This window comes from Puntigrus tetrazona, chromosome 4 (genome assembly GCF_018831695.1).
Source record: "Puntigrus tetrazona isolate hp1 chromosome 4, ASM1883169v1, whole genome shotgun sequence".
Lineage (NCBI taxonomy): Eukaryota > Metazoa > Chordata > Actinopteri > Cypriniformes > Cyprinidae > Puntigrus > Puntigrus tetrazona.
This window is the reverse complement of record NC_056702.1, coordinates 2,379,301-2,394,806: the sequence shown is the minus strand read 5'-3', so window position 1 is coordinate 2,394,806 and position 15,506 is coordinate 2,379,301. Positions and strand designations below refer to the sequence as shown.

General features: G+C 38.4%; 1 protein-coding gene across 1 annotated transcript; it reads right to left on the bottom strand.

The window, feature by feature from the left end:
• Positions 1–365: 365 nt before the first annotated feature.
• On the bottom strand, positions 366–5,828 carry ifrd1 (interferon-related developmental regulator 1). Its single transcript, XM_043237518.1, has 12 exons — positions 5,610–5,828; positions 3,655–3,762; positions 3,451–3,529; positions 3,207–3,331; positions 2,942–3,099; positions 2,789–2,839; positions 2,038–2,216; positions 1,800–1,908; positions 1,314–1,448; positions 1,097–1,225; positions 920–1,015; positions 366–824 (listed from the first exon to the last, which is right to left on the bottom strand). The coding sequence occupies exons 1-12, from the start codon at positions 5,638–5,640 to the stop codon at positions 738–740; spliced, it is 1,287 nt and encodes a 428-aa protein (XP_043093453.1). The 5' UTR covers positions 5,641–5,828; the 3' UTR covers positions 366–737.
• Between the last annotated feature and the right edge of the window lie 9,678 nt (positions 5,829–15,506).

Sequence of the window (15,506 nt, the reverse complement as noted above, 5' to 3'; positions counted from 1 at the left end):
TACTGTCCAAAAATACACTGAAATCTGATGATGTTGATCCAGGAACATGTACTTGGTGAGGAAGAAAAATAAATAAACCATTCCCTGTATTACGCATAATGAAAACGCAAGCCAGGTTTGGAATAGCATACGATCAATAAGTCACTTATAAATCATAACCATGGGAAACAGAAACGGTGTCCTCATGACATGTCATATGGTGCGGTTACAAAACATCAAACGGCTATTTCAGCTTCAGAGAATCTGTGTCCATGGCAACTGTGAACGAAGCAAACAGACTCCATGAAACGCAGAGGAGGTTCAGGATGTCTAATATAGCCATTTCTTTGAGAGGGTTCAAGGCCAGAATTATGACAAAAACTGAATAAGGGGCATCAACTTAATCTAAATTTTATTATTGTTTTTTTTCTTTTTTTAAATGTACAGCCTTGTCACTACAGAACAGCCAATCATGACATTCGCTTACACAAAATACTCATAAATATGGTGCGATAACTCTACAGGACCTACAACTACACAAACAACAGAAAACATGATCTGATGTTAGCGAACCCAACACCACTTACATATAAACATAAGTTAGACTAAGAGAAATTAGTGAATTTATCGATAGGAAATATTAACATTTTACATAGATGTATATATAAAAGAGACCATGTTAGGAATGAAAAGTATCGAAAGACTAACTCGAGATTGGGGAAAAAAAAAAAAAAAAAAAATGTGCTTTACAAAACTTCTTAAAACTCCCCAACATCCACCCTTTTGTCCCGAAACTTGTTCCTGGCCTTGGTTCGAGCTTTAAACGCAGCTGCATTGTAGAGGTGCTGCAAGAACAAAAGGATCATTTTTTTTTTAGGATAAATCAAAACCTACACATTTTAAAAATGGCATACAGCATGACATGAATAAAACTTCTTACCCTCTCCAATCTGGAGCTCTTCATGGCTTTTAGAGCAGCAGAATCGATCAACATTGGTGGTCCCAGTTCAAACACATCTCTAATGAACTCGTTTGCCTGTCCGATTAAAACAAACACTTTAACAAAAATCACTCAAGACTCCATTTTGGAGCCATCTGCAACATCTGAGAACTTCACCTGTAGATGGTAGTTCATCCCAGAGCCGACAAACTCTCTGAAAGCGTCGTAAGTCCTCTTCCTCACCCAGCTGTCGATGACCATTCGCTCTGTGCCGAAGCGGATCGTCTCGCTCTGAAAATCCCCCTCCTGCTCCAGACACAGAAGAGGAGTCAGAGTCTGAGCTGCAGAACCCAGGAGTCTGTCAACTATGACAACTGCTCACTTCCCAGCTCACCTCTACGGCCTTAAGGACATCTCTGAAGACAGACCTCTGCTTCCTCTTATCGGTCTTGGCTCTGTGTTTGTTGCAGTCGGTGGCTAAAGCGTTCAGCTTCTCACACAGCGGCTCCCAGCCGTCATAATCAAACTCCTGTCAAGGTGCCGGTATATTAGAAAAACTTAAAATAAATAAAATGACACAAAACACCTTGTTATTTGCCAATTAACTATTTTACTATAGTTCTAAAACTGTTAAAACAATTAAAAAAATATATATTTTTTTAAAAAGTTAAATACATTATATTAATGTTTGTTTTGTTTTAAATATTTAAAACACTTCAAATACAATACTTTGTATTTAATACACTTCTCTTATACTTCTTGCATTAAAATAAAAATGTTAATTATATTAAAAACAACATTTAATGTAACAATGACAATGCATTTTTTAAATTTATATTAATTTTATATAATTTTACTACAGTGAATCCACACAACTTACAGGGTCAACATCCCTGATGAGCTCAAAGAGGAGAGCGATGGTCTCGCCAGCAGCAATCCTCATGTTGACGTCGTCATTCTCCAGCAGACGTGGAAGTTTAGCGAGATGTCTGAAAACGGTAACACTAGCTTAGAATAAACCTGAGAAAGCGTCGCACCTTAGTCTTTAGGTTTCCTTCAGGATCCGTTTAGGAGTTCAATCAAGGATCGTCAGAAGACAGCGTTTCCCCTTCACTTACTTTTGTGCAATGGCTCTGATGTGGCTGCCGGTGCAGATGGTGAGCAGCAGGGCCCAGGACAGGAGAGCGTTTGTGTGGAGCTGTGTGGTTTGAGGATTCACAGAAGGTCTGCTTCCATCTTCTCTGACATACGAGTGCGTGAAGAGGCTCTCAAAACACTCCATAGTGGCATACACATCCTGGAGGTGACAAACATCTTAAGTACGTGGGGAAAGCTGCTCAACGCGTGTTCTCAGTTAACTTGGGTAGCACTTTAACTGGATCATTAAATCACTCGTGAACCAGGCGAGCCCGAATTCAGAATGAATCAGTCGATCAGATTTGAGAACCAGTTCAGCGGAAAGCACTGGCTCGAAAGACAAGCGAGTGCTTCTCAGATGACCTAGTTTAGCTCACCGATTCAAAAACACGTTTTTATTTAGATGATTTTCTATGATGGTTGGTGCTTTAATGCCACGAAAATAGCCAAGGAACAATAACAACAAATGCTATAAAACGGCAATATTAAAAACTACTTGTTTTGGATACAAAACAGAATAGATTCAAGGTTAACTAAAGAAGTTAAAGCGGCACAATTTGGATGAATGGTCAATGTATGAAGGAAAAAAACCTTTATGGTCCATAGTAAAATATTAACAGCATATAGGTGTAAAATTACATGAAGTGTCTTATTTTGGTTTGAGTAAAATATCCAGACTAATGTCCAATTAAAGTAAAAGGACCGTACTACAGCTTTCATTGGCAAACTTACCATGATATCATCTTCTGCTACAAGAGTGCAAAGGCCTAGACTTGTTGCACACTAGAAAGAGTCGAGATCAACAGATTGTTACAATCTCAGATTTGCTGGATTGTGAAGTCACTTTAATTCTTCAAGGCACAATAGAGGAGCGCGACTGCTTACAGCTTGTCTGGCTTGAATGTTAGCTGCTCCATCGTTGAGGATGGTCTTAAATACGGGTTTAAGGGTCTTAAAAACCTCTTCGCTCTCAATCCCAGACCCCAGCTGGATGCACAGGAGACACGCCAGCGAGGCTGCGGCGCTCTGCTCCACTCCTTTACCTGGTTAGCAAATGCGAACAGCCAACTCAACTCTCTGCACTGAGGTCTCGGCAACATCTAGAGAAAAGAGTTCACGTCCAACTATTCGAAAACACAATAAAACCAACCTTTCTTCAAGCAGCGTTCAATGCTGTCTGTGATGGTCATCCTTCTCTCGGAAATGAATTCGTAGAGGATTTTGGTTGCCATGGCAGTCTTTAGTCCATCAAGGGCACCTTGTCTGGTCTTGGCACTAGAAGGGGAAAATAATTACTCCGTTCAGACCGCTGCAGGCTTGAGGTTTTAGCAGAAATGGATTATTCTGAACAAAATCGAGCACAATTGACGTCAGAAACCCAAATGAACACAAACCTCTTATCCACTGTGCTGTCAATGTACACCTTCAGTTTGTACTGGAAGTCCTCTTGAGCCATTTCTTCGGCATCACCAGCTGTCAAACGGGATGAGAGCTAGTCAAATGTTGCTTTCTTCTTATATTAAGCTCTACACAAGAGCTTATCCGTGCTTTTGCGTTGCACTGTATTGCAATAAACATACGAGGCCATTAATACCCACCTCCTTCCTCTGCTACACTGGTTCTTTCACTGAGGCTGCTGCAGTGACTGAGGGTCTCAATAGATGCATCTTCATCACTGAACGGCTGGACAGTCCCTTGTTGTCCCCCTGCAAAAACAGAAAAGCAGCATAATCTCCCCAAACAGATAAACGTATAAAACATGTTTCGACTGAATAGTTGAGTTATTTGTTTGGTTTGTTTCTTTGCGTTTAATGCCATTGCATTGACTTCATAACAAAAAAAAAAAAATATTCTGACTGGATTCATGTATAATTTATTTTAGTTAGTGACTCTTTTTAGGAGTTAACTGAATAATAAATTCCAAGAAACCAGCACAATCCAATCAAAACATGTGTAATAGATAAAAGCAAGATAGGAGTTCTTTAAAAAGTTACAGTATTATTTGGAGTCGCACATACTTTTTAATGTTTTTTTAAAAAGGCATCTTATGCTTACCCTGAATGCATGTTTGATCAAAATACAGTACAACAGTAATCTTGTAAAATATCACCACAATTTAAAATGACACTAACACTGATGTATATTTGTAAAATATTTATGTTTTTTTTTAATTAACTATTATATAATTAATTATTTTCTGTTGAAGATGAAACTTTTTTATGGAAACTGATAAAACAGGAATTATTAGTGGAAATCCTTTTCAGATTAAAAATGTCTTCAAATTATAAATACCGTCACTTATGATCAAGTATTGATTTCTTCATATAAAAAGAAAAGAAAAAAGAAACTGACGCCAACATTTCAATAGTAACACAATGAAAGTGATCTAATTTTATGAACCCTTTGAACTGGGACCAACCTTGTAATGACACTTACAGAGAACTGAATTTTCCAACTAATTTCACATGATCATAAAACATGGATGTGCATAACTGAGTCCTTATAGACCATGAAGTCTTTCTGAGGGTAAATGTATTAGATTCGGCCACGTGATGCAAGCAGGACATCTGCAAAAGGTACAAAGCGTCTGTACCGTTTGGCAAGGTCAGAGGACGCAGTAACTTCTACTTTATGTCTTATGCAAACAAAACAGACACTGTGTGGGATTTCTCGGACAAAAGTAAATACATGTAGATGCGGAACGGTACAGCAGAGATACGGAAAAAACCAACATGTGGGACGTGTGAAGGACTACAGCAGGCTGCCAGCACACGCAGTCTCTTCTCAAAGGCCTGGGCAAATCCAGCGAGCAGATGCGTTGAGAACATTTAATAACACATTACAGACTGATTTATACACGTCTGCAGCTGATTTTTTTTAACCGTTTTCCTGGTTCGTTCTTCCCATGCTCGAGTCGGCCCCAAACAGGCCTGCGTTATATAAGCAGTCTAGTGTGACCGCATGGCCCGAAATAACCTCAGACACACAATGACAGCTGAAAGTTTACACTGAACATTATAGCAGCTTCCACCTATTTGACATTTCACGTAAACTCGATCTCGCATAATATGCGATCATTCATTAATTCATCCCAAGTTGTCACATTTCGACCGCACTTTTATCTAAGTTGATTTGTTTTGTTAGCAGTCATACTATACTGTTGTTTTGTAGTAATCATACTGCAATGTACCAGAATCTTATTAGTTTGTTCTATACGCATTCGTCGTTAAAGAAAAAACTACGTTTTACACAAAATCTAATATTTAAAACTAAATAGCATTCCATTCCAGCATTCCACCGCATTTAGAAACTCCAACATACATTTATTTTTTTCCACGACTCACAAGGTGTATTATTCTTTTGTTTGTGTCAAAAGAAACACTCCTGGCTGTCAACCAAAGCGGGTCACGTGGTAATGGGAGTTGTAGTTCTCCGCCTCCAATTTCCTTAAGCCGTCAGCGTGTAAAGAACTACAAATCCCAACATCCAAATCGCGCATCAAGGCCGCAAAAAAAAAACAACCGGTCATTTCCAGACGATCCATCCTACTTACCTCTGCCGCTCCTTTTCTTGGCCCGTGGCATTTTGCTTAAAAGAGTAGTCCCCGCGCCTAAAATCAACCAATACACGACCAGTTTTTACTATAATGTCTTTTCAGTTGAGTATATTCCAATGGCACAGTGAAAAGGAAAGTATTAAAAGCGATTCCGGTGTTAGACTTGGAGCGCGAGCGATACATTTTCCCTCTCAAACTAGGGCTGCGTCACCGCGCTGCCGCGAAGCGCTTTTATACGACCGCCGATGACGTGCTTAAAAAGGCGTTGCCTCACGTGGACCTGGATACAGTACGACCAATCACGTTACAGAATGCGCCGACGTCCTCACATATGACAGACTTCCGCCCGGTTTGTATTGGTTTGTGCTGTCACGTCCTCATGCGGGTTCCACGAGTGCACGTTCGCACGCGGATCAGAGTACATTATTATCGCCAGCATTACTATTATTATGCGTTTCTTGTACTTTACGTACTTTTTACGTAACGGGTTTCGTCGTTTATTACAACCAACATATTTAAACTTACATGAAGATATCATTGAATTGTCATGGAAACTTTTTGCCACGTTCTTAACGTAATCTTTGCCTTTGTAAGAATTCCAAAATGCGCTTTATTTATAGTTTTTTTCCTTCACCGTATGGATGTACGCACATGCATCGATTATCGTATCACAAATCAGAAATGAAACATACTTGAGGTGGATCACAGCAGTCATTTTACTTCAGCCTGGCCTTAAAAAGCATTTCGTGTTTACTCAAAACCTTGACCAGGCTTTAATTCAGCTGTGTAAAACAACATGTGCATATTTCCTATGCGCACAGGACCGAAAGTGAGCATTTATTAGAAGAAACGTCCTCAAATAACATTTCTGCAGTGCGCGTGGTCAAAGTCTATGGCTTAAAAGTCACGCAGAAAAAGACTAATGCATAAAAAAGTCTTTAACCACGTTCAATGCATGTTATAAGTGCACCATTGTGTCGCACATGGGCTATCAGTGCAACAGGTGACACTTTGACCAGCTGGCTGCACGTGTCCTGCACATGCCTATAAGCCCTTGTTAACATAATTTACAGGGGACTCCCACCAGTGGTGCAAAATATTTAAATAAAAAATGACTTCAATATCAGCAAAGCCCTGCTATTTTTAAAGCATGCTCCCGCCACTAAATAACAAAATCAAAGCAGAACTAAATCTTAGCAGGACCTAATGTATGATACCACTAGAGGGAGTTATTTCAAAATACTTTCTCGTGATGAAATCAAGCACCTGCCAAGTTCACAGTGAACTGACATTGTTGCATAATGCATGAAGGGATTCTTTTGATGATTCGAGATCAGTCAAATCAAATTTAGGTTGAAGCACTTCACGGAACGTATCCCACGGCATTGCGTTTCATCCCTCCAGTGTTTCCTAAATTAATTCAGTGCCCTGGTGGCAGCAGCGTGGCTTTTCTGTGTTTTCAGTTTTTCCATCCGATCTGTGGATTATTAGAAGAAGAAAAAAAGCGGCCGAAGCAGAATATCGTCGTTGCTTTGGCTGACCTTTAGAATTCCAGGGAATTGGATTTCTTATTTGATGCTATTCTCAACAGGTTGTGTGCTATAGGATGTGTATATATAACACAGAGAAAGCCTTTTCTGGCCTTCTGTTCACCTGAATGAGTCTCGTTTACGTGGGTGAATTAGTTGAGCGTGACTGAACGCTTCTTTTTTTAGTGACAGTTGCGGCATTTCTCCAACAGAGAGTCAACAGAGGGCCGTATGAATGCACTGAGAAAAGAGACATACGTGTATTCATCCCGTATGTAAAGCCTGTTGAATCATTGATGAGACACCCTGAGGGTCTTCGCAGGAGGGTCAGTGCTGCTGGAAATCAAACGATGGCCCGCAAATTCAACAAGCAGCTGGTCTGTTTGATGTTTCGTGGCGCTTTCATTAAAATCATTTTAAAGTCGGGTGTTCGTGAAGGCATCTCAGCGGGCAATGCGGCATGTACGACGCAAATGCTTTTAGTTCATACCGTGTTTAAACAGAAAAGAGTTTCTCAACGGATTTTCCTCACAACGGTTTAATCATACTTATTAGTTACGTTCTCCTTAATAAGGAGTTTGATTTGGATTTATAATTGCAGGTGTTCGCCAATTCAGTGGTGAGTAATAAAATATGATCATATTTGGCTTTCTCCAGTGACAAATAGTTTCGTCTGAACCAGGTAAGAGAAATATGCACAGATCAAGCAAAGCTGAAAGGCCTTTCACAAAGCTTGTGGATCACTGGTGGATTATTGGGATGTTTTTGGGCTCTCATTCTGACGGCACCCATTCAGAGGATCCATCGGTGAGCGACTGATGTTAAAGTGATGCTAAGTATGTGTTCTCCCCAGCAAAAATCGAACCTAATACAAAGTGCTGAAAACCTGATTTCACCTATTAAAAATACTCCAAGCAAGTCGGATACACTGGAGCAATGCACACTGACTTTTGGCAAATGCTGAAAGTGTGGGGTTGCTGTCGTCACACTAGAAATAAAGACGTAAACCTTCTTTAGCTTTGTATTTCAAGACCAGCGGGTCCATAACAATATAATACTAAAACAAGAAATATGGCGTGGTCTGCATGTGAGGTGATGGCATTAACGTTGTCACTGCCTGTTGTTGTTTTCTTGGTGAGAGCACAAAGTGTTGTCTTGGCAGAAGGTGAGCCTTGGCAGTGTTTTTGTGAGCATTTTCCAGGTTTCCACCCCACACGCTGTTTTTCCTGGGCATTAATTCAGACACTTAAGACTTGGGGACGGACAACTGAATGATTTCCATTTCCTCCACCACTTCCCTCCACTCACACCCCCCCTCTTTCTTTTAGCCTTGAAGCAGGTTGGAAAATGTTGCCAAGTTTGTTCTCTAAACGTATTACGGCTCCTCCGGAAGAGTGTATTCAGCCGTAAGGGTCATAAACGCCAAACTGCATACCACTAAAGCGGGAAGCAGGTTCGCTGTATCAGATTTACTTGATAAACTATGCGAGCTTTGGATGAAATGATGCATTCTCGTTTTCCTGATAAAGCACTTTACGTTTGACTAAGCACATTTGCTGATCTCAGTGCCAACACTAAACCAGATTGACCAGGATGATGTGATCTGTTCACCCTAAACTGTCATGGGGGGTTGCCAGGTTGCTAAGCAGTTATTTTGATGTTTTCTGTTGTCAGGTTTCAGTGTAAATTTGAGTTTTGGTGTTGTCATTTTAGTTCTAGTGTAAATTTGAGTATTTTTTTGTTGCCCAAAACGATCCTAATATCGTTTTATACTAATCCTATATTGTTACAATATCATCTTTTATATTATTGTTTTGATTTTGTTGCGTTAACTGTCGCAAATCCCGTCTGTGGTTTTCCATCCGATGACCACCAGAGGTCACCGTTCCACAATACTGCCTTTTGCGTCACGCAGAACGTTGCGCTATGGCGTGGACTTCATTTCCCATCATCCATTGCACTACACCGCACACGCAGCTGTAATCAATCACAACCTCACCTGTATTTAATCGCACAAGCACCATAAATAACATGCTTCAGTATCGTCTGCGTTCATCTCTCTCCCATCCATAGAAGCTCCTCTTTCTACATCTATTCATAACTTTTTCTCGTTTGATTTTCCGTGGCATTTTGGATAGCCCTATATTCTTGCTGTTTGCCCGGTCTGGACTGTTGCTTATTTCCCTGGATTATCTCTCTGGCCTGGATTACGTTTGCCTTGGCCTGACCCGTGCTTGTTTACCGGACTGCTTTTTGGATTATCTTCTATGTTCCTGTTTGCCCTTGTCTGACCCCGTTCATTGTTAACCATGTCATGGTACAAAGCACTGCAATTGAATCCGCACACTTCCTCTCTTTATCCCGTTAAATGAACTGATGTTAGTACAGTATCGTATGTGATGCCACATACTTTAAAACTGACAGCAGTTAATATAAATTAACACTTGCATGTAGCAATCGCCACTAAAGAGATTGCTGAAGTTTGCTGTAAATAAACTGCTAGACGTCTTGCCCTTGAATGCTTAAAGTGATAGGTGTGTATCACGTGACTTCAGCATGCTATTATGAATTTGCCCATTCAGTCGGTTAAGGTCTGTCTCTTTGCTAAGGGCCAAGGTTACTTTGCTCCGACTGCTTTGGGTTGCGTGACTACCTCTTTCTGACGCAGTTCATCATTTCATGCACTTCTCTCTTTTTTTTTCTCTTCTTGTCGCTGCCCCTGAGATGTCTTTCCGCTGACCTGCAGAACCGCAGTGTGCGTGAGAGAGAGAGAGAGAGAAAGAGAGACGGACAGGCAGGCTGATTGATCTTGCAGAACAACCACAAATCTCAACCGCCGTGCGGTCATGTTCCCGAAACAACACGATGAAAATAAGATCATAAAAACACATGTGGCTGTAAAAACAGTGATCTGCGCACCCGGTACGGACGTTTTCGGTAACGCAAGGCACTCAGGCCGTGTCAAATCTGTACGTTTCCTTTTTATTGCACATGACAAGACATATCAGTGCCACCCTGTAGGCCACAAGATCTGTGCGTTCATTCAGAGCCGGTCTGTGTCGTCTCCGTTGACTTGATGCCCCTGTACTGACAGCACAGAGCAGCCCACCACAAAGTAAATACATTTTTAAAGAGCTCACCAAGACGTCTTTAAATAATATATTCCGATAGAGATGCAGGCTGCATTCTTTCATTCTTTCTCTCTATATACAGCAACACCTCTGTAGAAATATCAAGGCCGATATATAAGGAAACCGACAAAACGGCAGCAGATGACACCGAACACACTGTTATGTTTTATATTCCTGACAGCGGTACACAAAAAGAGTCAGGGACGCTCTCATGCGTTAGCATACAAGAGCTAATTATTACTGACATGATGCAAGGAACGTACATAAATGCAAACTAATTTTAATGTATAATTTAGCTAAACTTCAGCTTATGCAGGCTTACACTTTTATTACTATAATTATAATATTAAAATTTGATGTAGGATGTAATGACAAGCACGATGAACTAAGTTAAAGGCTGCTTGTTAATAGTATTAAAACTTGTATTAAATGTACATTAAAACATTTAATATCAAATAACGGGCTGCATTTCAAATAATTATCAAAGTACTTTGCACGCGCTTTAATAGTGAACGTATCAAAATAAATGTACTTTAAAGCTAGATTAGGCCGTAGTGCTTTATAATGCACTTTAAAACTTTGAATTTGACAATTTTACAAAGTGCAATTTTTAAAAGTGTGCTTAATGTAAAGAAACCGTTTTAGTAGTGTATTATTGTAAGTGTTCTTTTTTATGAATATTGCTTTATATTATGCTGTATATGTAGTATATATTGTACATTTGGACACCTCTGATTAATACTGTTATATGGTCTTTTGTATGAAATGAATCATGTTTATGAATCATCATCAGCATTTCTTTCAACTCGTCACTTTCACTGCACTGCTTTCTGGGAGTACCTTAATTAATGCTATAAATGCATGCATACAGGCATCTCGCTTATTTCGGAGACCCTTGCATTCAATCCTTTTTTTAAAAAAAACGATGCACGTGAATGATCCCTCGTAAGACATCACGAACATGATAAAGACGACTGGGTTGAGAACCTGTAAACACCCTATAGAAATACTCAACTGTGGCTATTTCGTGTTCTGTAAGAGATTCTTCTTCCTCTCTGAGTCAGTCTGAAAGAAATCGATGCAAGTAGGCGGGAATCAATGTTTACAGCGTTCGGGGGGCCGGGGATATCCATCTTGGAAATCAAAAAATTCATAAGAAGCTGTGAGTTGGACGGATGCGCTGCTTCTTGTTATAGTTTCTGTTCTTCTTCCTCTCCCGGCCTGCGATGCCTGGCGTCAAACGGTAGCAAAGAAACAATAACCGCTAATCGATTCAGTTACTTAGCAGTAATAGAATAAAGCATTTTAATTCAGGTGTTTCAATTCAATTATGTGTTATGTGGGAAGCTCTTGGGGGAATGTTATTTTTTTCTCTGTGTTGCCTGGCAACCAGATATTGCATTGAATATATGGGGAAAACTAACCGAGGGTGACATCCGTCCGCTCAAATGTGAGCTAATATCAGTGAGAAATGTTAGAAAATCCCTCTAGCTCTTTCATTAGCTCGTAAAAGTGATGTGAATGTAAATCACGCAGGAAATCATCTCGCCAACCAAATGCGATGTGTGTAATAAAAATAATGAAGTGAAAATGACTGTAAAAACTGTTTTCCGAGTGATTTTTACGTGGAAGATCGTGGGTGGTTTTACTTTGGGAACTGAGACGTTTGTCACTGGCATGATAAATATAATATTCGAGAAGAAAGAACTCAAAAACGAATGCCAAATAAATCATTTTCGTCGTTCTGTTATGTGCCCTTGTTATGTTTTTATTATCATTAATTATTTTCTCTTTTTAGTTTTAATACTTTCAGTACTTTCAGCTTTTAGTAAGCTGCCAATACGTTTTTATCTAATAATTAATTGATTAATAAAAAAATTATAGCTATAGTTTGTCCACCATATTTTGCAGTAAGTAATCTATGTTCTTTGAATGTGCAAGACTTTTGATTTACAAGCTGCTGTAGGTACTTGAATAACAACAAACCGATGTGTTTATAATTACCATAATAACTAATATGATAACAGTTTACCAGATTAAGGTGGATTTTTTCAGCTGCTGTTTATTGCAGGTTACATTTTTACACCAGTAGGTGGCAACAAGTGAGTCTCTTTATGATTGAGCGAGTGAGTCATTTGACTGATTCTTTTAAAACCACTGATTCGTTCAGAACGGCGTCGCCGCTTTGGAATGACAACTAATTTGGAGCATTCTCGTTCGCTTAAAATCGTTAATTAAGCCGTTCGTATAACTGTAATGGCTTTATAGATGTGAAGAATAATTCTTCGCGGGTCCGTCCCTGTGTGCATTCGGAAGCGGGGATCGTTAACTGCGGGCGATATTTAAATGAGTTTGGCATTGAAACACACAGCTCACTGTGAGTCGATATGTCTGTGCGCGCAGTAGAGCTGCTCGTGCATGAGGTGCTTTTTGTGAAAAAGACGAATTCGAGATTTCGGCACAAAAGACAATACTTTTTGCTCTTCAAACAGCGTTCAGGACCTCGCGGCTATGAGGGGGTCCGATGAATCTATTACAGAACATGAAAACGGCTGAGAGATGTCTGTAGAATAATCTTTAACTGTTAACGTACTGTTGGATTTGCGAGAAATATTCAGAATCATATTTGAATAATATTTCTCATTTGCAAAAACTCAATCATGAATATTAATTATAGACGGAATGCACATTTCCAGAAGTATAATATAAGATATCGTTATGCATAAGATGAAGTTTCCTATAGACGTATTGTATTTATTTCCTTTCTACTACTATAATAAAACACCCTGTTGCATCCATGCGCAAAAACTAAAATCCTGCACGCCACATGCACAGGATTCCGGACATCCTCGTGAAATACAGCTGTTTTTTATTTAGGTGTATGAAAAGAGAGCTGAAAATAGAACAAGAACCCCATTGAGCGTGATCCCCCCCCCGGAGCACCTGTGCTGATCTCGGCTTCGGGACTTATAGATGTGGATCTGCTTTAGGCGTCCTGCGTCTGTGAGGCTTCCTCCTCAGAGCTTAAAGGGCCTATTTACTTTTCACACAGGCACAATGCTTATGGAGTTTCTTTCCTCTTTGCAGCTGTGTGTGTGTGTGTGTGTGTGTGTGTGTTTTAGGATTGTTCCTTTGTAGTTTACAATGGAAATACATGTATGAAGTGCTTTAGTTTCAGATAAAACCAGAAAAACAAGGAAATGAAAGTGAAAAAAAGTTTTTAACCTTGAAATGCAGTAATAGATGTGTATATATGTATTCATTTATCATTTATTTTTATTAATATTCTGACAATATGTGATTGTGTGTGTGTTTGTAGTAGTGCTGTCAAATGATTAATTGTGATTAATCACATCCAAAATAAAATAAAAGTTTTTGTAAATATATGTGTGTGTATTGTTTGTATTTATTATGTATATGTTTTATATGTTATAAGCATATGTATATATATATATATTTTTTTAATATATATAAAATATAATGTATTTATTTAATATAAAAATGTAGATATTTATATATATATATATATATATATATATATATATATATATATATATATATATATATATATATATATATATATATTTATATATATATGTGTATTTATATATAAAAATAAATATATACAGTACACATGCATATATATATATATATATATATATATTTATAATATATATGTGTATTTATATATAAAAATAAATATATACAGTACACATGCATATATATATATATATATATATATATTTATAATATATATGTGTATTTATATATAAAAATAAATATATACAGTACACATGCATATATATATATATATATATATATATATATATATATATATATATATATATATATATATATATATATATATATAGTAAATGATGACAGAAGTTTTATTTCTCCTTTAAGAATAAAAATGACGCACTTCACCTTGAAGAAAATGTCGGACTCAAAAGCAGGTGTGACATGAAGCTACTTACATGATCAGTCATCCACACAGGCTCTCTATCAGAAGCGATGAAGGCAGTCAGAAATAGACAGACGTCAGCTGCTGGGAGCCGCGAGGGCCCTGAAGGTTATGTCACCGGAGCTGTGATGTCAGCGGAGGGCCGGTCTGTGTGTGCCAGTCAACAGGCCCGGGCACGATCCATCAAGGTGCCACAGAAACAAACAAAAATGTCTATTTATATCAGGGAGGGAAGCAATTTTCCACTCTGAGGAGCAGATAGAGCAACATTTTTTTATACAGCAAGAGGAAAACAAACGAAGCCAGTGGCGATTATTTCTGGTTTGTGAGCGCTGTGCCAGAAGCTGTCTGTACCTAAAAACCTCTTCCTCGCCGAGGCCATTTTTATCATTCTTGTTTATCAGTCAAGAAACCGTCACCGGCGGTATAAAAATAAAGCATGGTTTTGGACATGACTGCCTCTTCCTCCTACTCAGCTGAGTTTATTGTCACCAATCACTCAAAGCAGCACTTGTGCTTTATCTACTGAACACACATTATTTATCAATTTCACAAACAACGCGTATTTTATTTATTGATTTATTACTTGCTTGTTTTCTTCCTCATTTAACACACTCGTGTACTGACAATAAAATTTACATCTAATTTATATATTTGGTTTTTTTTATACATTTACCGCATATATCGGCACATTGAAAATAAAGTAATTAATTTTGACTTGATTTATTTGTATTATTATTATTTACACTGACACGTGTGTGATAAAGTCGTGAATTGTGAATTTATTTAAAAACTTAATCAACTTAAATATTTCTTTATTCAGTTCACCCCAACATGCTGACAATAAAAAAAAATTGATGCTGGCTTTAATAATATTAATAATGTTTTTTTTAAACTGACATGTTGGTACTAAAGCCAAGTTAATTTATTTAAAATGCAACATATTTAATTCATTCATTCATTTAACGCAATGAAATCCATTTATTTTACTGAAATGTTCGTGGTAAAGTAAAGGCACATAACATTGTGCACATAACATTTAGAAATGATTTATTTATTTACACACTGAAACGATGGCAATAAAGTGTATTATATATGTGTTTCTAATGATGCTGTGGTCGTTACTGATCTCTATCTCTAAAGCAAACGCTAGTAACTACCCGCAGATGAACGCCTGCTGTTTCTGAGCTGTGGATGGTTTGCCCTGCCGAAGCCGAAGTCTGTTCAGGGGGGCTACGGGTGGGCTTGTCCTGGGCTTTTACAGAAGCTG

Excerpts from the sequence above, each read along its gene's own strand:
- ifrd1 (XM_043237518.1), bottom strand. The coding sequence starts at position 5,640 with ATGCCACGGGCCAAGAAAAGGAGCGGCAGAG. Across the intron at positions 1,909-2,037 it reads ATCAGAGCCATTGCACAAAA|ACATCTCGCTAAACTTCCAC; the intron begins GTAAGTGAAGGG and ends TACCGTTTTCAG. Across the intron at positions 1,449-1,799 it reads TCATCAGGGATGTTGACCCT|GAGTTTGATTATGACGGCTG; the intron begins GTAAGTTGTGTG and ends GCACCTTGACAG.